We start from the raw sequence: 26,181 nt of genomic DNA on the forward strand, positions 1-26,181 counted from the left end.
ATATCATTCATTATACACGTCTTCAGTATAAGTACACGGAAGATTTTTATGATTAGACTAGCTTTGCCTTGGTCATCAACCTATATAGTAATCTCCTTTAGATTAGCTATACATTCGCGTAGAAAATGATTTTATAGAGACTTGTTGGATGGCTTTTTATATGTAAATAAGGGTTGATAAATCACTTTTATTTGGTTATTTTTGGGATGATAATGACTTACTTAAGTCATTGGTTCAAATTTAATCGTGCAATCATTCTAGATAATGCTTGCACCCATCGGGTCCACTGTAAGAAAGGATTAATGTGCAACTTCGTATTGTCAATTATCTCCTCTATAGAAATAACACATCGATCCGAGAATTTTCTGACACAAGTATTTAACTAATTCGGACTTGTTTGCAGAAATGAAAACAAAAGTAATTGTGTGAAATGAATATACATGTAGATTTATTCACAGATGTTGAATCTACTGTTCTTCAAATTCATTCTTGTGCACACTTACCCTGCCCCCACCTTTTCAGAAATTAATTTCACCAATTATCTCTGTTTCTTGATTTACACTCTTCTGTATTATTATCCTTAGAAACTATCACATTACCATTTAATCAAAAACCTTTGGATCATATATGACAATAGGACTTCTTACAAGATGGCGGGAGCTCTTCCAAATGAGTGAACCTGACAATATTACAGCATTTGACATTGGTTTTGCCTTCACAACAACCTTGAAACTTCTTGTCTGCATTGCACGTGTGAACGAGAGAGTCATTGGTTTTACTGTGATATCCACTCCCTTAGGAGCTCTGATAGTGGCATTATAAACAGATATAGCTTGTCCAACATTGGTAACTTTCCTCCTGAAAATGCCAATGGTTGGTTCTTGATTACTCTTTAGGCCAAACTGCATTGTGGGATAGTTGATAGCATCTTCCCCATTTGCAGGAATCAATGTGGAGCAATTTACCCGTTGTCGAAGTAAACTGGAGACTGATGATGAATTGTAACCTTCATGGCATAAGAATTGGATATATGACATATCATCCATTTCATAAATTAATCCAGGACTTCTTGCTTTCGCCGGATTAACTTGTCCAGCACCATACGCGAACTCTGCTTCCCTGTCCACCTTTGAGCTCATAGGTCTTGCTTCAAGTTCATAAGTAAAAAGATAAAAATTTCAAAAATTACAGTCTGAATCCTACTTGCTTGGAATCGAAGCGTATTTGTTGTTGTTGTTGTTGTACAGTCTTAGATTATGTAGTTCTCACGTGGACTAATATATTTGCTACAATATCTATTTGCTCTAGGGGTATTGAGTTTTTAGACCAAATGAAAGTGGAAAACAAGGTTTTGTTGATTTACCAGTAGTCATGAGGGCAGACTTAATAGCAGAAGGAGACCAATCTGGATGGTATGACTTTACATAAGCAGCTGCGCCGCCAACATGAGGGCATGCCATAGAAGTGCCAGACATGAGGGTGAATTCTGAATATTGAGTATCGCCTTTCAAACCAGTTAGTGATTTCAAGGGGGTGTAAGAAGACAGAATGTCAATTCCTGGAGCTGCAATATCAGGCTGTACAATGCTTGCATCAGAAAGCTATTTTGGAAATTAACACTAACAATGAACTCTGATTTCCATCTAAATTTACCTTCAGAAGGCGTTTTGTTCCCGGATTTGGACCTCTTGATGAAAATGATGCAATGAATGGAGCTTTGATCTTAACTTCCTGTGATTTGTATATTACTGCTGAAGGTAATCTGCAATTTTCAAAACCATCACACAGCTAAGTGGAGTATAAAAATCAGTAATTTCTGTTCTGAAATGGACTAAACAGGTTATAACATTGTTACCTCTCTAAATGCATATAGTTATTAATGCTTTTCCCTATGCTGGAATTAACTATTGTTGCAGGAGCCATGAAAATTGGGGCAGAATCAAGAAACTGATCGCTTTCAATAATAGTGCCGATCCCTCCAAGTTCTTTTATAACAGAATCAGCACCCCAAGTACCCAACTGGCAATAAACAAGCTTTCCCTTTACCTTTCTAGGGTCCATTGATCCTTCACCACAATACCTGTGACAGTGCCATATTTTATGCAAGGCTAGTATTACAAGAAAAAAATGTCTAATAACAACCTAATTAGTACCTTGAACTGTCTCGAGTATCAGAGCCCTTGGCCATATCAACTCCCATCGTAAGAGGATACAATTTTTTCTTTGGATCAAACGCGTTGACTCCAATTCCCTGCATAATGCTGCTATGAGTAAATGCTTCAATGAAAAGGGGATCAAATAGAACAGCTTTTGCCCTTTCGCGTATTTTGAGCTTTCGTTGCATCAATAAGAAAGACTTACTGAGACTATTCTCCCATTTCCCAACTCCACCTTACTCCTGAACTCCCTATCAATGCCACTAGCTGCTACAGTTAGCATCCATGGTGCATGGTTCGCGACAGTGTTGAGGTTAGGTCCATCATTTCCAGCAGAAGCCACAGTAAGAATCCCTTTTCTCATGGCATGAAATGACCCAACGGCTATCACATCAGTTGTATAACTGCCACTGAGACCACCAATTGATATGGATATTAAGTCCACACCATCACTAATTGCAGCTTCAAATGCAGCTAGAATGTCAATATCTGCACAACCTGAGGTCGCCCAACAGACTTTGTACATAGCCACTCTAGCAGAAGGAACCGCTCCACGTGCAGTCCCTCGGGCAAGACCAAACAAGCTAGCATCAGGCACCAGACTTCCCGCTAGGGTGGATGATGTATGTGTTCCATGGCCGTGCACATCAATTGGTGACAATATGTCATTTGGATCAGGAACTTTGTCCAGCTTGAAGTATCTTGCCCCTATAAGTTTGCTTGATAATCACAAATAAAGGCATGCATAATAATTAGAAATGAGAATAACTCAATGGCAGAAGCGTATGTTTTCAACCCTAGTAAAACAGCTTAATATGTTCGATATTGGAGGAACAAATGCAGGGACTAGTGTATCATGTGGACAGCACACAATATGGCTCCTTATTTTCAAACAATAAGTTATTAACTTTAAAATTCTGACATACTTTTGTGCAAACTTTAGTAATTATTATTCTATTTGAGCTGCGGCTGGTTGGTTGTGTACATGACTCAGAACTACCTATTATTTATGTTCATTGATTTGTCTTTTCGTGACATTACATGCACTTAATTATGCTTGTGGATAAATAATAGACTCCAATATGGATGTCATGTCACTGATGTACAATACAAAAGTACTAATGACAAGGGAATAATTTACTTGTTGCATCCAGAAAAATTTGCAAAATGGCCACAACTTCCTTTCCATTTTACTGGAGGAGGACCAAGACCATCATCCTTAAAGCTTTTTGATTGAGGAGTTATGCCTGTCAAAGTATTTTCAAGAAATTTGATTTCAGCCTTCTGTTTTGTTGTCAAAAATGAAAAACCTGAGTAGTATCTGACCGATACTTAACCTGTATCGAAGACACCCACGATAATGTTGCTCTCCCCTTTCAATCTTCTTTTTGCAGTTGCAGGCAAACCAATAAATTCCCATGATCTTGTAGTATGTAGCTTCCTGTATCTGTTTGGTATGACAGAAACCACTTCATCCATGCCTGGAGAGAAGAACTCAATTATTAGTATCAAACAAATGCCAAAGACTAAAGTTATAGCAGAGGGATCCTACTTACTAGATAACTTGTGAACTTCATGTTGAGATAGCTTTGCTGCAAATGCATTGAAGATTTTTGTATAGCTATAAACATGAGATTCTGTTGCATCCCCATCACTGTTATAAATTACAACATATATAATTAAGAAAGTCAAGAAACTTCCTTGCTGAAACAGCATTACTCTAATTGGATAAAATTAAATGAGAATGAGAAGGATTTAACCAACCTTTCCTTCAATGATGATAGGACATTAATATGTCTCTGAAATACAGATTCTTCGTTCACCGGATGATCTTTCAAGAAAACAATGTAGACATCCTGCAATGAACATGATCATATCAATATAATGCAGCACAAGCAAAAAAATGATTGTGAAAATACATAGTATAAAAAGTTACTGCTTCTTTTCTATCTCCTTCAGCAGCTTCAATGCCAGTCAAGATCAAGATTAGAAAAAGATGATAAGACAGAAACCAACAGAAGTGATTGTTCCTCATCATTGTCTTTGTGTCAACAATGTTATTGGAAGATTAGGTGACATGCAAAAGTAGAAAGAAACTCCAGGATCATACAAAGAATTAGGTACAATGGTATTAGCAATTAATGAGAAGAAGGATGATCTGATGGATACTTTAACTTAACTTCATGTTGAGGATTTTGATTGGTTGTCTTAGAAGAAAGATGGATAAAGACTGGTAGATTATTATGTGCAACTTTTTGAGAAAGAAAGGTAATATTTTGTTCTTACTTTTTTATTTCCTTTTTTTCTTTCTAGTTACTGATTCTATTTGTTAGTTACTTTGTAAAAGAACTTAGTAAAGCTGAGTGCAGTTAGAGATACATTATGCCTAACATCTGCATGCAGCATGCCACCATATGAGCACCTCTATATCATAGTCGAATATAGAGGGGTTCTATGGGTTCAATTGAACCAGGACTCAAACATTCGATCTATACTCACTGACTCTAGATCTTGAATTTGTCTCCGTATATAATATAAGCTCAATGATTAATGGAAGCAACAGCAATGCTAGTAAATTAAACACACTTATAGTATAAATCAACTGGTCAGAGTAGTTAGAATAGCACTAAGTTATCATATTGTTCCTTTTTTGGGGGGGGGAGGGGAGGGGGTAGGTTGGCATTTCAGAAGGTTAGTCAGAAATTTTTTAATTAATTGAAAATTTAAATCTCGAAGCAATTCTATAGAAGAATATTATGTATGAGAGAGAATATATTGTATTGCATGGAAAGATGTGGCTGATACCCAAAAAGCCATTACATCAGGAAGCCCCTTGCTTGGATTTAAATGCAAGTCTTTTACTTTGTTTCCATTAGTAGCAAAGTTAAAAAATTAAAGTTTATATATTTTCATTTAACTTCTAAATTTCATTGTGGTAATATCACATTAGGCCACCAACAAGGATTGTGGGGCGTTAAGTACTCATTTATCCTTAATTAGAGGTCTCAGGTTCGAACCATAAGTATAGAATCGTCTTTGTTAGGGAGCGTTTTACTCCAATATGGGACTCTCCAATGCGGGTACCCGAGTGAAAAACCAAAAAAAAAAAAAAAGAAGAGAGAAATCCCATTAGGCCATTATCCAAGGGCAGCGTCTTTGACAGTTGCATTTACATATAAAAAAATGTTTAAAAGTAATTTAGTTATATGATCAACATTATGCAGTTAAACATATTGAATTCAAAGTCATAAATGTCTAATATCTATCACGCGTAAATTTTATTTTCAAAAGATTGATTAATCCTCATCTGACCAGTTCGAAGTTTTTTCATTTCCAAAAAAAATAGCCTTGAGAATTACGGTTTTGTAAACAAAAAGTTCGGAAGAATTTTTGGCTTTTGCATTCAAGTAAAGGACTACTCACTACTTCCCTTAACTTTACACCCTTTTTTAACTTTTCCTTGAAGCAATATTACCCACTATCTCCTAATCAAATCTAGTAATCAGGTTAGCTGACAAGTAATTTTGAAAAGACAAATATATTGATATTAATATCTAGGTCTCAATCTCAAATTGGTTGTGGTCAATTTATTATATGTGAATAATATTACTATCATAAGCTGTCTGACTAGAAATTTAACTTTGCCTATGTAAGTTTTTCAAAGCATATCCAGTCCCAAACAGCACAAACCTCACAAATGTGTTTCATCCTTTTAGCTATCATATCATTGACTGGCAAAATATTCAAGACACGTTTTCTCACAAAGTGCTTAAGCTTATTTTTAATCCCCAGAGTCCACATAAAATCCCAAATGTTCTAGGAAAAAAGTGGAGAATAGATTGAGCATTATTGACTCTTTCCTTGTTATCTATTAGCAGTGCCTCTGTGAGATGATATCCGGATTTAACCTCGTATAACTTTGATTTTGTATAATATCAAATTAGTCTATTAATCATACCAATTGTTAAAATAAGAATGGACGAAATGGTATTTAACGTTATCTGCATAAATTTTTATCGATCTTTTTATCAATGAGCTGAGTTATCATTAAACTTATATTTAATATTTAACGGTGGTAATAAGATTCGAACCGGACGGAACCCATTTGAATTAGCAATCCAAGAATCTTTCCACACATTTACTCTAGTCCCATTGGAGACCCTCCATCTTATCCCTTCTTTATCTTGACTTGGATCAAAAGCGTCAAACTTTACAAACATAAAGGACTTTTGTGTTAGCAATAATGTTTAAGGGACCAAAATTGAACTTGATCTTACACACAATTAAGGGACCGTTTTGATTTTTACCGCTCAAATCTCCTGAACTATATTAGCAGGGGAATTGACCCGAATGCATCTGCCCCGGCACAATGCTCCGTTTCTTCTCCCGCCAGGAAAAGCAAATTCTCTCACTCTCCGTCACGCGCCACCTCTTCTCCGCCGCCGCCGCCGCCGCCGCCGTCCCGACAACCATCACCGCTTCTTCAAATCTCTATTCAAAATACTCCTTCGTACCTCCACCTTCCTTTAAACCCCAAAACCCTAATTCCACTCAACCCCACTCTCAATCACCTCCCAAAAAGCAGCCCAAACCCAGGTACCGTCCGCCGTCATCACTGGACCGGACCGGCGAGAAACCGGTTCAATCCAGTTTGCCATTCGACTTCCGTTTCAGTTACACAGAGAGCAGTACGGAGGTGCGGCCGATTGGGCTTCGCGAGCCTAAGTACTCGCCTTTTGGGCCTGGAAAGTTGGATAGGGTGTGGACTGGAGTTTGTGCGCCTGTGGTTGACCCAAAAGTGGGGTCTGCTGAAGATGAGAAAACTGTGGAGGAGAAGAGGAGGGTTATGAGAGAGAGAATTCAAGGAGAGCCTTTGACGAATGCTGAGAGAAAAGCTCTTGCGGAAACATGCCAGAGGCATAAATCCAAGCGCCAAGTCAATTTGGGTACACTTTTTTTTATATAAAATTCATTTCTTTTGTGATTCGACAGAACGATCTAGAAGATTCATATAGGTGACCCGAATGCATAGTTGATTGATTGATTGATAATCATTTATTTTTTGACTAGACAAATTATATAATACCTGCATTGGAACGAAATGGGTCTAACGTAGTTGAATGGCTATAGAGAATTCATATAGCTGACTAGAACCAATTTGGTATTGAAGCATAATATTGATTGGGTTGATCATTTCTTTTGTGATTAGACTCAAAGGTAAGGTACTATGTTGGATGAGGTGAGTTTTGATTTATTTTCTTTTACTGTTATTGTGTAAAAGTATCTGATTATTTGCAAAATTATTTAAGTGGAGTTGAGAAGGTAAATATAGGTACTTTACCTTGGCACTTACTTGCTATGCCACGGGATAGATGTCAAAGACCATTATGGTCTTGGTTTACATCATTGCATATTCTAATTGCATTAAATGGAAGTGGTGAAATTCTGCACACAGATTGGGGTGGTTTGCTGACTTAAAGGTGGTACTCAGCTGGGTTTGGTATTAACTTCTTATTGCAGTGGCATGGTTGCGCGTGTACGGCTTGAAAATTAGTATCATTTCGTAATGTCGTTGGGAAATTTGACAATTTAAACTGCATTAAACTTGTTTGCCAAGCATACATGGTTAGATTATTCAAAGAAATCAATGTTGATGTTACCTTCTTTTTTAAAAAAAAAAAAAAATCAATGTTGATATTCTGATGGCTTTGGTATTGCTGCCATCTAGATGCATATAGAAATGCTTTACATAGAAATCAACTCACCGTGTATCTTGAAGAAAGGGAGTTGAGAATAGGATGAATCAAATGTGTTATTAGGGCTAAATTTTAATCCTATATGGTTGGAGATTTTTAAATAATAATCACTAAAGTATTTTCTGAGTAATGGCTTTTAGGAAAAACTCACAGAGGCTCTGAAAAGTGGTGCATTGCCTAACATTTGGAGGCACTATGCATATTCTTATCAGTAACTCAGTCGTCGTAAGCTCTTGTAAAAACTGCTTGCTACACATAACATCTTGGTGTTCTTTTATAATGCAAACCACGCTTGACTTCTGCTATTTGCATTTATATTTTCTGTCATACACTGGGAAATTTTGTGATGTGATGTGCTCCATTTGGCATTAGGATCTTACCTTGTAATGACAATGACATCAAACGCTTCTTTCCTTCTCTACTTTATTGAGAAATGAAGTTGAATATCACTGGACGTAAGTTTCTATAGTGGGATTATGATAGCACATGATTGGAATACCTGTTTGCTGATTTTCCATCTTTGTTCTGCAGGGAGAGATGGCTTAACACATAACATGTTGAATGATATTCATAACAACTGGAAACATGCTGAAGCTGTAAGAATAAAATGTATGGGCGTGCCTACAGTTGATATGAAGAATGTTTGCACTCAGTTGGAGGTATCTCCATCCTTCAAATTCAATGACATCCACTTTCTTTGCTTCTTAATCCCTTCATGTTATTGTTCTTCTTCGGAATTAAGTTGCTTGAACAGGTATCTGTTTACTTTGTTTATGGTGTTTATTCTCTAAAACTATGGTTATATCAACTTAGAATCTTCTTTTTATGTTGTACTGTGTCTTTGATTAGTAATGTGGATTCTTGTATGTCTTCTAGGATAAGACACTTGGTAAAATCATCCACAGACATGGTGGTTTACTTGTGCTCTATAGAGGAAGGAATTATCATCCCAAGAAGAGGCCTGTTATCCCCTTAATGCTATGGAAACCTCATGAGCCTGTATATCCTAGGCTTATAAAAACTACTATTGATGACTTGAGTATCGAGGAAACCAAGGAAATGAGAAAAAGAGGATTAGCTGTTCCGGCATTAACAAAACTTGGTATGCTTTCTTGTCAACTGTGTTTGATAAGGCCATCTGGATTTGGTATGTGAAATGTATGCTACTATGCAGCCAAAAATGGTTACTATGGCAGTCTTGTACCGATGGTACGTGATGCTTTTCTCACTGAGGAGCTGGTTCGGATAGATTGTAAAGGCCTCCCAAAGAGCGATTACAAGAAAATAGGCTGCAAACTGAGGGTAAGAATTTTCCCCTTCTATTTTATGTTGGACTTGTACTTGTTCATGCTATAGTTTTTCTTTTATCTTTCTTGTGGAGTACTATGATTTACGAGAAGAGGTGCAGCTTCTGTTATTCTTATAAATACAACAAGTTATTTTCAATGATAATTTATTTGTTGAAATCTGGACTCCCTGGTTTGCCAAAAAGGTGCTCCAAACCTTATTGACCCAATTGTTTAATAGAGGATGGCCTGAGGTTTGGGTTTTATGTGGCGGGGTATGGGGCTTATTTATCGTTGCAGGAAGAGAAAACCCGGGTTAGTATCCATTGGGGTTCGACTGCTGAGATTTGAATTTTAAATCTCCACCCAGAGATAGTCTGAACATGCGGGTCTCTTTCATTGGCAAGTCATGAAAAGAGGTCTTCCCCGTGCTTCTTGGGTCAACCAGAGGTATTTGATTTATTGTATCTTTCCCAGTGACATTGCTGGCTGCTGCAATAGGCAAAGCTGACCTAGAAGGAATTTGTGAGCATATGGGGCATGATTCCGCCCAAACAGGGATGGCCCATACAGTGTTTTGAAAAGCGAGCGCTTCGTCGCTTTAAGCGAGAAGCGAGGCGCGAAGCGAGAAGCCGTCGCTTTTTCCTAACTGAGGCGACCAGACCATCAGAAGCGATTGCTTCAGCCAAGAAAGCGCGAAGCGACCCAGAAGCGAGAAGCGTATAAGCGCTCGCTTCTGATCAGAGGGGTCATTTTATAAAAAAAAAAGTTTGGGTCTTTGTTTTTATTATACAAAACAGACCCAAAGTGTAAAGACCATTCTTTCTCCTTCCCAACGTTAGCAGCAACAGCCAGCTAGGGTTTCAACCTCCAGGTAATTCTTCTGCTCCTCCTCCAGCGCACAGCTAGGGCAGGCGCTGGTTTTTCCCCCCCTTTTATTCTTCTTATTTATTAATTTTAATATGTATTTTAGTTTATAAAATTAATTATTATATATATATATATATATATATATATATATATATATATATATGTTATATTTTCAGTTTATTTGATTTTTTTAATGTGTATTTCAGTTTATAAAATTAATTATTATATATATGTTATATTTTCAGTTTATTTAAGAATTGCGCTTCACTTCAATGAAGCGTGCGCTTCGCTTTTGAAGCGAGGCGAGCCCCTGTCGCTTTTTTGCGCTTCTCGCTCTCAAAAACACTGGTTGTAGATAGTACTGTGTTAATTGATGAAACGACAAATTTGAGGATTTTATGAGGGGAGATTCAACTTGGATCCTGGCCCATGCAACAAAGCTTCAGTCACTGTTTGCAGTGGTCAATGGCTGTGAGTCCCCCCAAGAAATTTCTGGACCAGATATGAAGAGGACCCCCGATTTCGATATCGACAAATTTGAGGATTTTATGAGGGGAGATTCAACTTGGATCCTGGCCCATGTAACAAAGCTTCAGTCACTGTTTGCAGTGGTCAATGGCTGTGAGTCCACCCCAAGAAATTTCTGGACCAGATATGAAGAGGAACACCACTGAGTCTGATCCAAGTGTTGTTGTTTTCTGTCCAATTCTACGGTGATTTTCCAATTTCATCTAAAGAGGGTGGGGCTGTTATAGGGAAACTCCCAACTAAACATCTTGAGATACAGTTGTCTGGACTTAGTAGACCTTCTATGTTAAAGCCTATTGTGAGTGAAGCTCCAAACTTAAGGGATTACCTTTGGCATTTTTCCTCGGAAGGATATGGGTTCCTTTGGGATGGACTAAATTTTCACTACTTTTAAGAACTTGGAGGACTATCAGTGGTTATCTTGTATATTATGAACCATTTTGATTGAACCCAAACTTAAGGGACTATTTTGGGATTTTTCTTGAAAAAAAGCCTGTCAAGGAAAAAACTCTTGTACTCTTCCTCTTTTAATCTCTCGCTAGTCTTATAATTGCGCGTGTACACTATCTCAATAAGAATATTTTGGACTATGAATACCTACCAAGTATCCAGTACGATACACGGAAATTACGCCTGGTCAGCGGTATGGTATCAAAAATCTTTTTAATTTTCAGGGTACAAATATCCTTATTTTGAGATACAATTACGGAATTACCCAAAATCAGGTACTTTGAGCCAAATTCGATATGTTTGGGGCCAGTGAATTCTCTGAGAGACGATATTGGGTCTCTTTTGTAACGGATAAAACCTAATTATTTGTATTTGAAGATGTATATATGTTCCTGGCTGATGTTTTCAGATAATATCTGGTAATTTATAAGAATGATGTCGGATAACTTCAATCCATAGTTTATAATGTTAAAATTTGTAGACTTGATGAAATGTGTGTTCTTACTTCTTACTTTACTTTCAATAGTTATTAATGCTGCTTATAATATTCTTTAGATTTTAAATATATAAAGAAAAATTATAAAGAATGTTTATATAATGCTGTATACTTTTAACTCTGACTTGTGTTATTAGTGAATTGTTTTTTGCTTGTCAGAAAGAGATGTATGCATTATAGTACTCAAGTTTTTGGGACCGAACAATTGCAGTGGCTATGTCCAAAGCATGAGGGATCTGGTCAAATTGAGAACTTGCTATGGAGACAGGTTCTTGATCCGTGGACCGAATGTCCACCTGGCTAATCCGTCTTGAGTCCAGGAACCACAGCCATATTTTCTTGAATCAACAAATAAATTGGTTGATAAATTCTTTTCCAATAATGAAATAAATAAATCAAGAATTAATAAGAAATATTCACTTTATTTCAACTATAGAATAGTCACATTTATTGTATGCTGGTAAAAAAAGAAGTTTCATATTTTGCTGGCGGACTCAAGCTGGTAACAATACTCATTTTGTACCTGTGCTATGTCTCTATTAATGTCTCTTCTGTATCTTTTCATTTTTTCCCCTCAACGAACAATTGATCTTTGCCCTTATTTAGTCATCTTCATCGTTGACCAGTGGTGGTTGCTCTAGTGGTGAGAGTTCTTTAGGAGTCTGAATCACCAAGGAAGAAAGTGGTGAAAACCACTCTTGGCCCCTGGGGATAGGGATTTAGAGGGGTGAATTTACCAAATCAGAAAGACGGATGAAACAATCATGGTCATCACTCATCTTCTACTTGTTTACTTTTAGAGTTCTTTGCCTTCATGACATGTAGTGGTGTGTTAATATTCCTGGAACTGCAGTTAATTGCATATTAGTTTGGTTGTCTACCTCCTTCAGTTTACTTGCTTTGCTACTTGAAATGAAGACCTCAACTTAGAAGGGCCAGATATTTGGAAGAATGCTGTGATATCCATTTGGAAAGTATAGTGATTGGCATGCTTCTAAGACCAAATTTTAATTGATGTTCAAAGAATGTTCTGATATCCATGTGGACGATATAGTGATAGGCTTGCTACTAAGACTATGTTTGAGTGGATTACGTTATGTCATGGCAGGATTTGGTCCCTTGTATACTCGTAACGTTCGATAAAGAGCAGATCGTGGTATGGAGGGGTAAAAACTACAAACCTTCTGAGAATGGGTTCTTCCTTACAGAAAGAGAACCATTTGATGACTCCAATAATGACTCCGATAATCGTGAGGAAGAAAACGAAAGCAGAAAAGGAATTCCTGGTGACAGTGATTATGATTCTGGCGAGAGTGATTAGATCTTCCATTGATAAATTAGCTAAATGTTGTTGGCTTCAAGCAGTTATATTTACTGCAAGTCAAGCCGAAGGAAGTAACAATATACAATACAACGACCAAATGCAAGGTAATGGTTTATATGTACTTTTTAAAATAAGGAATGGTTGGATATATGTCCATCTTTATATTCTTGTCTAAAGATGTATCTGACTAGACGTTTTGGTATTATTTACAGAGAACACTTGCAGATCTTAGGGAAGAATCAAGATATCCATGATTAAAAGAAATTCACTGCGCTGTCATTCATTGTATATAGATAACCTGTTCTTTTTGCTAGGTGAGAGTCTCATGTGTGGCAACACATCTCAAGTGTTGGCCCTTCTAATACTTGGAAAATTACTAGCCCCTGCATCCCTCAAAAGGTAGGGATTGGCAACTTGGCATAGATTTAGATATATTGACTCGCACATGGTTTTGCCAGGAGTTCATAATGTCACACTTGCTTGCTACTTTATGATGATTATTTAAGTCCCAATCTCCTGCAAACTTAGGTGGAAGTTTTTCCTGCTGTATTATACTAACCTGACAAATGTTCGTGGTGGATCTCAATGCAATCAGATCCCAAAATCACTAGCTTATTTGCACGCATCCCGATGTTCCTGTATGTTCCCCACATGTTTCAGGAATAAAGTTTGATTGGATCTATTGTTTACGTCAAACTATATTAACTTATTATGTTAATGTGATTAAAGAATGTGAGAATATAGTGGATCAACTATAGTCAAAGTGATAAATTCTACTCTGCAATCATATGTCATGGTTATGCGTGAATACTGTGGAAAATTTCCCGTCTACCACCTACCGTAATTTCCCGAGGAAACCTTGTTCTTGCTCTTTTGGCTAAAAATTTCATTCACCGCCCTTTTTATCTGAAAGTTGTTAACCAAGATTCAGTGTGGAAATTTCACTCCTTTTACAAATAAATTTGTCTGGTTTTGAATAATTCAAGTAAATCAATTGCTTAACGTGTGGGGCGTGAAAAACGGTAACGCCCAAGGGGTCAACAGATTATGTGAGCTGGTAGGTTAACGTTGACATGTATGTTGATAGGGGTAGGACTATGAACTTCTGATTAACGTTTGAGGGTGCCACGCGTACAAAAATTGTACAGTATCTTCAATTATTATGTCGTATATACTCTCTACCATAAATGAACTTTAGTTGAACACGATGACTAGCCTTTATCTAGCACCATGACCTTATACTTATTTTTGGTCACTGTTGTGTCATTTCATCTTTTTATGATAGGCTCTACTAGATAGCGATTTGGAATTTGAATTTAAATTGAATAGGTTCAATATTATGATTTTTCTAAGATATATGTGTATAATCTAATGTTAATGTAATATCATAGTGATCAAATTATTGAAAACAACTAAAGATATCCGTGGCATTTCAAACAATAGAAGCATTTTAACATTTTTTTTAAATCAACATTTATCAAATTATTAAATTTGGCACTTGGAACCAAGCTGATTAGTCGAAACTATCAACTTTTACATGTAAACAGTAAGTTATTAGAGAGTTGATTGTATGCTAATCATGTTTTTCTAACGCATGTAATTTTTCTATGATAATAATTACTCTTGGAGGGTGTTTATTTTAAGTAACAAAATATTTCTTTTTGTACGACATATTTTCTTGGTCCATGTAGTTTAATTACTAAGTGCTATTATATAAAAGGATGTTCAAACGTTATAACATTAGTATCAATTTAATTACAACCGATGAAGGAGGTACACTGTAAGTCCCTTCAAAAAAACAAATCAACAAACACGTCACGGCGCATGTGATTATGTTTTTAAAATAGGACGGCTTTTAGTACACTTTCCTCTAAATTGAAAAGCGTGTGCTGAATATTCACCAGATTGGATCCAACATAATATATTAATTTTTTAAGGTTCAAGATCTTGCATGAGATTCTTGACAATCAACAAGGCCAAAGCTCATTATTATTTTTACCCATTACTAAGCTCTCAAAAATGTACTTTAGGTTGATTTAGTTTAATATTCAATTGAAAAAACACCAATAAGACACACACAGAGGAACCATCTAAGCTAGAATGTGTCTATGTATGTGTATTTTCTGAAGTATAATTAGAGTAGTCTATTAAGATTTCTCACCTCGTTTATTATAAATTTTCGAGTTTTGGTTGTTATTAAAAAATGTTGTCTAAATTGTGATCTAAAGTTCATTTAAAGAAAAATAATGAATTATCTTAGAATTTTATTATATGCTTTGATTACCTTTAAACTTTATTTTTACTTCAACAAAATATTTGGTTTGTTCTAATTTCTATAGGTAAGTCTCTAACATGTGTTTTAGAAAATGGAGAAAGAAGTCATTATACAAAGGTTGGTGATCTAGAAGATAAAAATTTGCTAACTATTAAGAATTTAAAAACACTTTAATTAAAATAGAGAATGTACCCATAGATAGGGGTGTACATGGACCGGGTTGGTTCGGTTTTATCAAAACCAAATCAAACCAACTATATCGGTTTGGATTGGTTCGGTTTTGTCGAGTTTTTCGGGTTTTCGGCTTTTTTGTTACTTAAATACTATTTCAATCTTACTTTGTTAAATATTTGATAAATAAATATATATTTAATATAAATATAAAAAATTGACAAACATGTTATCGATTAAAATATTCTTATGGGAGAATTCTATTAGTAACACATAATAGTTAGTATTTTTTTAGTCGTCTGACAATAATTTTTCGTTGATGTACACTTTCAGGTTAACAATTTTTTCGTTGATGTACACTTTTAGGTTAACCGAATCTAGTAATTAAACATAAAAATCAATATGATACCTAAATATTAATAATCACTTCAAATTCGAAAAAGATATAAGATTTTAATAGATCTTAACATATGATATGAATATGGAATAACAAAGAGATAAATGCATTTCACTAACACTTGATAAGAAAGTGATCATACAACCCATTATTTAAGGTCAATAAATATGGAGCACTTCATATTCTATTAAAATTTATATCCCGCAAGAGAATCCCAAATATTTCTAGATATTTTTTAAAGAAAATTCTATATAAAATCTTAAAAGTATATATAAAAATTATATATTTATATGTCGGGTTGGTTCGGATTTTTTTACTCAATACCAAACCAAATCAAACCAAACCATATCGGATTTTTTAATCGATTTAGTTTTGACTTTTCGGTTTGATGCGATTTTTCGATTCGATTTGTACAACCCTAATGCTATATGCAACTTTTCCTAAGTACATTGCTATTAGGAAGGAACCAAATATGTGATATAAGAAATTAAAAGGAAACTTCATATGAAGCTGTCTTATATTGCCTAGGCACGAGACAGCTGCATTGAATTGACAACTTTTCATATTCTAATATTCTTAATTAAGTCTTAGAAGAAACCTACATTCCGTAATTTTTTGTTCGATTTGTTCGTGTTCTGTCACGACCCAAAATTCAAAAAAAAAATTGTGATGGCGCCGGACATCACTGTCAGGCAAGCCAATCATAACCAATTAACTTAATTACCCATTTTTGTATTTTTGAAATAAAAATTTCTTTAATAAAATTGTAAAGATAAAACTCATAGAGTAAATGATAAATATTTTTGCAGCTAAATTTCTAAACAATTCACAACCATTTTTAAAATCCGGTGTCACAAGTGCATGAACATTTACTAGGGAATTAAAATAAAATACAGCATATGTCCAGAATACAAATTAGACAGGAAAATATAATAACTCTAAAGGAGATTCTGTTAGCTGCGGATCGTAATATAGAATGCAGCTCACTTATGTCCCCACAATTATTAACCACACCTCTGCGTCCACAAGGCCGCTATACATATATGTACCTGCACAATAAAATGTACAGCAAGTGCAGTATGAGTACAAAAACAACGTGTACCCAGTAAGTATGAAGCCTAATTTCGAAGAGGTAGAGACGAGATGGCCGACTATGACACTCACTATGGGTCAATAATATTAAATAATCATGAAAATAGAAATATTTATATCAACGTGATTCACATAATTAACAATAATGTATTGAACCAGAAGAAGTAATTAAATTCCTACAATTCCAATAATTCTCAATATATTAATTAAATTCCTTCAATTCAAATAATTTCTAATCTATTAATTAAATCCTTCAATTTCAATAAAAATTCTAGTTTATCAAATAGCTTTACAAGCTGCAATTCAATTTCAATAAATTTTTAATTTATCAAATAGCTTTACAAGCTGTAATAAACTGTCCAAGTATCGTGTAATTATTATTATTATTAAGCACGATTTCTATTGAGGTCGTACGGCCCGATCCAGAGTTTCGTGTACACTGCCGAGGGACGTGCGGCACGATCCATACATGCATCTACCGTGCCGAGGCGTTCGGCCCACTCCACAAGAAAGGAGGACATTTTCTTATGTGCCTCCGGAAGGAGAGTATATTTATTATAAGATGTATTCGGGAGGAAGAATAATTTTTTTTAACAATTAATTAATTAAAACAGAAAATCAAGCATATAAGGTTTCCATCCTTTGATATCTTTATATGAAAATTTACAATATACACACACACACACACACACACACACACACACACACACACATATATATATATATATATATATATATATATATATATTAAACAAAGAATATAATTTACACAAGTAATTCATGCTTTGAGTCCTAAACTACCCGGACTTTAGCATTAATAGTAGCTGCGTACGGAATATATATATATATATATTAAAAAAATTAAACAAAAAATACAATTTACACAAGTAATTCATGCTTTGAGTCCTAAACTACCCGGATTTTAGCATTAATAGTAGCTGCGCACGGACTCTCGTCACCTTGTGCGTACGTAACCCCGCAATTAGCAATAATTATTCAATTTAATCCCTATGGGGTAATTTTCCCCTCACAAGATTAAACAAGACACTTACCTCGTCTTGCTCCAATTTAATCCACTATAAGGCCTTTTCCACGATTATCCAACTCTATCTAGCTCGAATCTAGCCAAAATAATTCGATACAATCACTAAAAATTATAGGAATAAATTCTATAAGAAAATACTACATTTTAAAGAAAAAATTCAAAATTAATTAAAAATTCGTTTGTGGGGCCCACATCTTGGAATCCGGCGAAAGTTATAAAATCCGACAACCCATTCAATTACGAGTCCAACCATACCAGTTTCACTCAAATCTGACTCCGAATCGATACCGAAATCTCAAAAATTCATTTCTATGAGATTTCTAAAAAAAATCAAATCTCAATCTCAAAACACTAATTAAATGGTGAAAACAATGATATATTTATGTTTGTAGACCAAATTCAAGTTAGAATCACTTACCCCAATGTCTTTTCCTTGAAAATCTTTCAAAAATCGTCTCTGCTCAAACTCCAATTTGTTAAAAATGGCGAATAGGACGAATGCCCTCTTTTATAATTCTACCCAAACAGCCCTCGATCAACAGCCTCGATCCACAACCTCGATCCTGAGCCTCGATCCTTAACCTCGATCCTCGGCCTCGATCTTGGGAGTTCGATCTTGGGCCTCGATTTTGGGCCAGAATTTCCAGCAGAAAGGAAAAAAAATTACAGCAGCTGTTTTAAGTCCAATTGTTGATTCATTAATCATCAGAAACTCACCCGAGACCCTCGGGACCTCAACCAAACATACCAACAAGTCCTAAAGCATCATACGAACTTATTTGAAACCTCAAATCACATAAAACGGCGCTAAAACTATGAATTATGCTCTCATTCAAGTTTAATGAAACTTAAATTTTCCAACTTCTACATTCGATGTCGAAACCTGTCAAATCAACTACGATTGACCTCAAATTTTACACACAAGTCATAAATGACATAACAGAGTTATAAAAATTTTCGGAACTGGATTCCGACTCCGGTATCAAAAAGTCAACTCCTTGGTCAAACTTCCAAACTTAAATTCTTGTTTTTAGCCATTTCAAGCCTAATTTAACTACGGGCTTCCAAATAAAATTTCGAACACGCTCCTAAGTCCAAAATCACCATACAGAGCTGTTGGAATCATCAAAATTCTATTCCAGAGTCGTTTTCATATAATTAGACATCCGGTCACTATTTGAACTTAAATATTTTTATTTTTCATCAAAATTCTATATCTCGGGCTAGAGACCACGGAATTTGATTCCGGGCATACGCCCAAGTCCCAAATCACGATAAGGACCCGCCGAAACTGTCAAAATACTGATCCGAGTCTGTTTGCTCAAAATGTTGACCAAAGTCAAACTTGGCCTTTTAAAGCCAACTTAAGGAACAAAGTGTTCCGATTTCAACCCAAACACTTCCAAATCCCGAACCAACCATTCCCACAAGTCATAAATCAATTAAAGCATATACGGAAAGTTTTATTTAGGGTAACGGGGTTCTAAAAGTCAAAATAACCGATTGGGTCGTTACATTCTCTCCCACTTAAATATACGTTCGTCCTCGAACGTGCTAAGGAGTGTTCCGGAGTTATCCAAAATCATTATTTAACACCTCGTGTACCTACCCATGCTACCACATCCAGTTGAGCACATTAACTCGAGCCAATCTAAAAATTCTCCTCTTTATTTAGGCAAATAAGTCTTAGAGCCCAATTCTAACATCCAGAATTCTCCACCATGCATGTTTCCAACCTATGAATATCGTATCAATCACTACACGATGCACCAGTACAGGATTGCATACCTTTGTTGAATTTAGACCATGCACAGCATCATTCACATGACTATAATAACATCCTCCAATAACAATAGCCAAAATTCCACGAATCTGATGTTCACAACACACCTCACAATACATATAAGTCCTGCTTCAACTCTTGAAATGCTTCCACGATGGAAGAAATGTGTAGAAATTCATAACCAACTGCCGAGTCAATAATTATTGAGTTTCTCCTTCTGACAAAAACCATTGTCTCATTATAACCAAATAATGGTATTTGCTCTTTATTACACTTTATATAATCCGATCGCACTGATCCCGAATCCAATAATCTCGTCTCACTAAGTATAAGCTGCTCAGGCAATAAACTACCTCAGACGCGATCAAAAAGCCTCATATGACGCCATAATGAGCTAATAAGCTACGAACTTGATTGCGATACATAAGAAAAATGAACTCTGGAAAGAATTACTAACCCCACGTGACTAATTAGACAACTGAAAAGGTGTCATGAGCCTTCCTCAGAAAATGGGACACAAACACACAAAATAGAATATAGGGGAATGTACTCAACATCACACTGTTGCGGCGTGCAATCCGATCTACACATGATACTGTTGCGGCGTGCAACTCGATCCAAACAACATACCTGTGGCGGCGTGCCACCCGATACGCACAAATAAGAATCTATAAGAAAATACTTACCGAGCTAGAATGCTCATTACTACAAAATATCCGAATATCGAACACAAGCACGCTCAGTGCATAATATCATCCCTGGAAGGACCGACGGCGCCATACGCTACAAAACTCAATCACAACTAAGGTGCGATATATGATCTGAATCTCGAGAGCCATCCTGCTCATATAACACCATCGCTACACGGAACGTCATCACATAAGAAATTGATCAAACTGTTTCATAACTCACACGGCACAATATAGTATTACATGAAATAACCGACGACGAAATGACATCCAATGTCCGAATACTTCTCCATAGGGAGATTTTATGCTGAAATGAACACATTCGGCCTGATATAGAGCCCGTATTCATATTTAAATCCATCCACATACCTCAAGCCGATTCTGATCGCACCGTACTAGGCTAATAACCTTTCAAGGATCCATAATACCCTTTTTCCCATAACACACAAGAATAGTCATCATAATCGGAACAAACTTCCACAGTCCACAACCAAATGAACTGAGCACCATCCAGGCATAAATTCTTAAACAGGCGATATTACCACAGTCTTTATACTTGGTTTCAATCTTCACTCAATCAAGTGACTACATGTCACTCTTACACAATCTTTCCGTGAGACACGCTCCCACGACCTTTCGCACCAGGTAACAAGTCTACACATCCATGCTACCGGTTACACTAATATTGTAAAGCATATCAAGAATCCACAAATCAATACACAAGGTCTCTTACACCCGACATCGACCTTAGATGATGCCAAAAACAATACCATTTTACTTTAAACATCTAAATCCCTTTCCTGCTCATCCGAGCTCATGACATCCTTGTCAACACCGAACCGAAATCTTAAATCCTCAACTTTTGAATCTCATGCTACTTAGTGCACTTAACCACGCCAATACGCAGGAATACACGAATTCCATCATAACTCTCGAACCACTAATAGGGTAAATACTTCATCATATAGAAACCTTCTTCTTAACTTATTTCAAGAGAACCCTTGCAACACGTGACTGAATTCCCATATCCGTAGAAAATATCGGCCTCAAGTAGTGGTCTAAACCACCATAACTCTTCTGGGATCCCTCCACACATAACATGTCATAATACTTGAATTCCTCCAAATAAAATCAATTACGGCGGCCGTCAAGCCTCAGCACGTACCGCCACAATTCACATGCATAATTCAATGCGCTGAAGGAACTGATCATTGCCACCATCATGTCGATTCAACCATTGTTATCCGATCCGTCTTTTCTCAATTTACTCTCAACTTGCCTTAGAAATAATAATAGTTCCATTCATTACATCACGAACTCAAATCCGCACTCATCCCAAGTGACCTTATTTCACGAGACCACGCTATTTCAAAACTCACTAATTATCTCATATCCCTTCCTGTGCGCACTTTTTACATCTTTAACTGGTACACCCATTCTAATATTTCTTTTATGAATCCAAAATTATTTTCTTCCGTTTCTCTAATGCTACACCACAACCTGAAGATAACGCAGAGTACTCCATCCCCCGTTTCATAATCTGCTGCAAAAGCTCGATACTCAACCATACTATAGACTCGAGATTCTTAGACACCACACTTAATTTTTTGAATCCACTAGGACTGTTATTGAGAGTAACTTGATCTGACTTGTTCCCATACATGATCAACTCCAAGGCCCCGCTAGCACATGGACACTTTCTCAAGGAAACACCCGACTGGCTCGCTTTCCATGTGTATTATATCTACACGAAGCATAAACTCTGAGTCTTCCCACCAACCTGAATATGAATTGATAAGGCCAAATATGACACACATTCCCCAAATCCTTTGCTCAAATTACCACCGATGTTTTCTTTCCTTAGTCGTAATGACCCACCAATACACCGATAACCAGAAACCGCACAAGTTGACACTACGCAATCCAATCAAAGACAGTGTGGCTCTCCCACTTAGCTTGAAGCTACAAATTACAAAATTTCGGAATCCACCGAGATTCTTTCTTCATCGTTGACATGATCCTGCACACGCAACTCTCCAATTTATTTATTTATTTATTTCTTTCTTTTTTGAAATCTTTCTATTAACCTTTAATAGACACTCCGAACCACTAGCCACATTTACATATTAAATCTCTTACCGGGTAGCCAGTAGAATTCTTTGCAGAAGCTTCGTCAACACCACGCGACCGCTAACGTGTTTACAGGAGATAACCCACATGTGAAAATTACATGCTGATATATTCCAACGTCGCTACACTTGGTGTAATTACTACAAAATCAATAGATCATCCTGAGTCCAAGCTCATTCACCAGCTACATCAGTCCGTTCACTCCTCGTGGACATCAGCTAAAGGTGCGACAATACATTCCAATCCAAAGTCATGTTGTATCCTTCTTCATATCAAGCAACTCCCTCCTGTTGTATCCAATCTTCCTCAATGTAGCGGCTGATATTACAACTTAAGTCCGTAGACCTAGTCACTATCCATTCTACATCCCAAATCACTCAAACATTTCCTCAAGACGTATAATCATCCTACCACGTAACCCATATGCTACTTTACCACTCTCCTACTTTGGTCAGACCCTTCTCCTTTAAGCAAATACTCGACTTCTGTTTTCTTACACTTGGCCTTTTCGGAACCTAACCACCACAAGGCACCTTCCACATGTCCTTCCTCATCCTTCGTTGCCCAGTTGTTGCCTTAACTCAAAATCCATCTTTGTAGCACTTGAACCAATAGCTCGTTACCAACTTTAAACCTTTCTGACAATCATCCTTCTCGAGACATCAATACTCGAAACGCTGCTTCGATCCTGAATCACTGCACACCGTGATCTCTAACGACTGCTTCCCCTATACCAATTCCTAACACCCCGTCGTGAATGCGAGTTGAAGAAAACCATAAAACCGGAATCTTAACGCATTTTACAAGGCGATGACACCACATCAAAATTGAGAACTCTACCACGCTCGAAAATATCAGGCTTCGTTACTCTATCAACCCTAGACCTGAATATTCATAGCCCGATTACTTTTTTTTTCTCTGCTGGAAATAAAACATGGAACCTCTGAATCATGTACTAAGGAAAACCTTCTTTCAAGTCGTTTACTGCCTTGACACATAGACATGCATTTTACCATTTCATAAACATTGTGCGATAACAACGCACGAATCATCATAACGATCAATGCCAAATCTCAAAACCTTAGGTAGTACTGATACTTAATTTGAAATGACAGAGCGGCCTTTCGCAAAAGCGACGGCAATAGCCCAATTAATTTCACATGGAGAAGCATCATGTACTACATCTGTAGTAGCATTAAAAAATTTCCCCGATCTCCAATTTATAACAAGCGCTTTACGTCGCATAAGATTGAATAGGAAGAAAATGCAGGCACAAGCCTCAAAGGAATCGAATCGCACGGTGAGGAATCAAAAAGGGAAGTATTCCTAACAGCCCTATAGCCTCTCGAAGATAAGCACAGACGTCTCCGTACCGATTCGCAAGACTCTACTAGACTTGCTCATGACTCGTGAGACCTACGTGAACCTAGTGCTCTGATACCATGTTGTCACGACCCAAAATCCAAAAAAATCGTGATGGCACCGGATACCACTGTCAGGCAAGCCAACCATAATCAATTAACTTAATTACCCATTTTTGTATTTTTGAAATAAAATTTTCTTTAATAAAATTGTAGAGATAAAACTCATATAGTAAATGATAAATATTTTTGCAGCTAAATTTCTAAACAATTCACAACCATTCTCAAAATCCGATGTCACAAATGCATGAGCATTTACTAGGGAATTAAAATAAAATACAACATCTGTCTAGAATACAAATTAGACAGGAAAATATAATAACTCTGAAGAAGATTCTGTTAGCTGCGGATCGTAATATAGAATGCAGCTCACATATGTCCCCACAATTATTAACCACACCTCTGCGCCCACAAGGCCGCTATACGTATATGTACCTGCACAATAAAATGTACAACAAGTGCAGTATGAGTACGAAAATAACGTGTACCCAGTAAGTATGAAGCATAAGCTCGAAGAGGTAGAGACGAGATGACCGACTATGACACTCACTGTGGGTCAATAATATTAAATAATCATAAAAATAGAAATATTTATATCAACGTGATTCACATAATTAACAATAATGTATTGAACCAGCAGAAGTAATTAAATTCCTTCAATTCCAATAATTCTCAATATATTAATTAAATTCCTTCAATTCAAATAATTTCTAATCTATTAATTAAATCCTTCAATTTCAATAAAAATTCTAGTTTATCAAATAGCTTTACAAGTTGCAATTCAATTTCAATAAATTTCCAATTTATCAAATAGCTTTACAAGTTGTAATAAACTGTCCAAGTATCGTGTAATTATTATTATTATTAAGTACGATTTCTGCCGAGGTCGTACGGCCCGATCCAGAGTTTCGTGTACACTGCCGAGGGACGCGCGACACGATCCATAGATACATCTATCCTACCGAGGCGTTCGGCCCGCTCTACAAGAAAGGAGGACATTTTCTTATGTGCCTCCGGAAGGAGAGTATATTTATTATAAGATGTATTCGGGAGGAAGAACAGTTTTTTTTTAACAATTAATTAATTTAAACAGAAAATCAAGCATATAAGGTTTCCATCCTTTGATACACACACACACACACACACACACACACACACACACACACACACACACACACACACACACACACACATATATATATATATATATATATATATATATATATATATATATATATATATATATATATATATATATATATAAATTAAACAAAGAATACAATTTACACAAGTAATTCATGCTTTGAGTCTTAAACTACCCGGACTTTAGCATTAATAGTAGCTACGCACGGACTCTCGTCACCTCGTGCGTACGTAGCCCCGCAATTAGCAATAATTATTCAATTTAATTCCTATGGGATAATTTTTCCCTCACAAGATTAGACAAGAGACTTACCTCGTCTTGCTCCAATTTAATCCACTATAAGGCCTTTTCCACGATTATCCAACTCTGTCTGGCTCGAATCTAGCCAAAATAATTTGATACAATCACTAAAAATTATATGAATCAATTCTATAAGAAAACACTACATTTTAAAGAAAAATCCCGAAATTAATTAAAAATTCGTCCGTGGGACCCACATCTCGGAATCCGGTAAAAGTTATGAAATCTGATAACCCATTCAATTACGAGTCCAACCATACCAGTTTCACTCAAATCTGACTCCGAATCGATACCGAAATCTCAAAAATTCGTTTCTATGAGATTTCTAAAATTTTCCAAATCTGAATCTCAAAACACTAATTAAATGGTGAAAACAATGATATATTTATGTTTGTAGATCAAATCCAAGTTAGAATCACTTACCCCAATGTCTTTTCCTTGAAAATCTATCAAAAATCACCTCTGCTCAAACTCCAATTTGTTAAAAATGGCGAATAGGACGAATGCCCTCTTTTATAATTCTACCTAGGCAGCCCTCGATCCTCGGCCTCGATCCTCAGCCTCGATCCTCAGCCTCGATCTTGGGAGCTCGATTTTGGGCCTCGATTTTGGGCCAGAATTTCAAGCAGAAAGGAAAAAAAAAATTGCAGCAGCTATTTTAAGTCCAACTTTTGATCCGTTAACCATCCGAAACTCACCCGAGACCCTCGGGACCTCAACCAAATATACCAACAAGTCCTAAAGCATCATATGAACTTATTTGAAACTCAAATCACATAAAACGATGCTAAAACCATGAATTATGCTCCCATTCAAGATTAATGAAACTTAAAATTTCCAACTTGTACATTTGATGTCAAAACCTATC

The 26,181-nt window shown here is 36.3% G+C and overlaps 2 protein-coding genes across 3 annotated transcripts; one reads left to right on the plus strand and one right to left on the minus strand.

The window, feature by feature from the left end:
* Nucleotides 1–299: 299 nt before the first annotated feature.
* Nucleotides 300–4,294, minus strand: LOC107818414 (subtilisin-like protease SBT4.14). The gene is made up of 11 exons (XM_016644418.2): nucleotides 4,093–4,294; nucleotides 3,921–4,012; nucleotides 3,713–3,810; nucleotides 3,494–3,637; nucleotides 3,298–3,403; nucleotides 2,362–2,875; nucleotides 2,154–2,251; nucleotides 1,856–2,080; nucleotides 1,654–1,762; nucleotides 1,364–1,577; nucleotides 300–1,147 (listed from the first exon to the last, which is right to left on the minus strand). Exons 1-11 carry the CDS (start codon nucleotides 4,192–4,194, stop codon nucleotides 603–605), a joined length of 2,247 nt encoding a protein of 748 aa, XP_016499904.1. The 5' UTR covers nucleotides 4,195–4,294; the 3' UTR covers nucleotides 300–602.
* Nucleotides 4,295–6,435: 2,141 nt separating this feature from the next.
* LOC107818416 (CRS2-associated factor 1, mitochondrial) lies at nucleotides 6,436–13,548 on the plus strand. Of its 2 annotated transcripts, XM_016644419.2 has the most exons (6): nucleotides 6,445–7,102; nucleotides 8,444–8,571; nucleotides 8,789–9,014; nucleotides 9,087–9,214; nucleotides 12,651–12,970; nucleotides 13,079–13,548. In XM_016644419.2, exons 1-5 carry the CDS (start codon nucleotides 6,526–6,528, stop codon nucleotides 12,861–12,863), a joined length of 1,272 nt encoding a protein of 423 aa, XP_016499905.1. In that variant the 5' UTR covers nucleotides 6,445–6,525; the 3' UTR covers nucleotides 12,864–12,970; nucleotides 13,079–13,548. The 2 variants fall into 2 exon arrangements, with proteins under 2 accessions (XP_016499906.1, XP_016499905.1); XM_016644420.2 differs by lacking the exons at nucleotides 12,651–12,970; nucleotides 13,079–13,548 and adding an exon at nucleotides 11,702–11,861 and having other exon boundaries at nucleotides 6,436–7,102.
* The last annotated feature ends 12,633 nt before the right edge of the window (nucleotides 13,549–26,181 follow it).

Source organism: Nicotiana tabacum, chromosome 19 (assembly GCF_000715075.1).
Source record: "Nicotiana tabacum cultivar K326 chromosome 19, ASM71507v2, whole genome shotgun sequence".
NCBI lineage: Eukaryota > Viridiplantae > Streptophyta > Magnoliopsida > Solanales > Solanaceae > Nicotiana > Nicotiana tabacum.

Coding starts and splice junctions, on each gene's coding strand:
- LOC107818414 (XM_016644418.2), bottom strand. CDS start 4,194: ATGATGAGGAACAATCACTTCTGTTGGTTTCTGTCTTATCATCTTTTT. Junction 4,013..4,092: donor AAGGAGATAGAAAAGAAGCA/GTAACTTTTTAT, acceptor TGTTCATTGCAG/GATGTCTACATTGTTTTCTT. Junction 3,404..3,493: donor CGTGGGTGTCTTCGATACAG/GTTAAGTATCGG, acceptor ATACTTTGACAG/GCATAACTCCTCAATCAAAA.
- LOC107818416 (XM_016644419.2), top strand. CDS start 6,526: ATGCTCCGTTTCTTCTCCCGCCAGGAAAAGCAAATTCTCTCACTCTCC. Junction 9,015..9,086: donor TCCGGCATTAACAAAACTTG/GTATGCTTTCTT, acceptor GCTACTATGCAG/CCAAAAATGGTTACTATGGC. Junction 9,215..12,650: donor AAATAGGCTGCAAACTGAGG/GTAAGAATTTTC, acceptor ATGTCATGGCAG/GATTTGGTCCCTTGTATACT.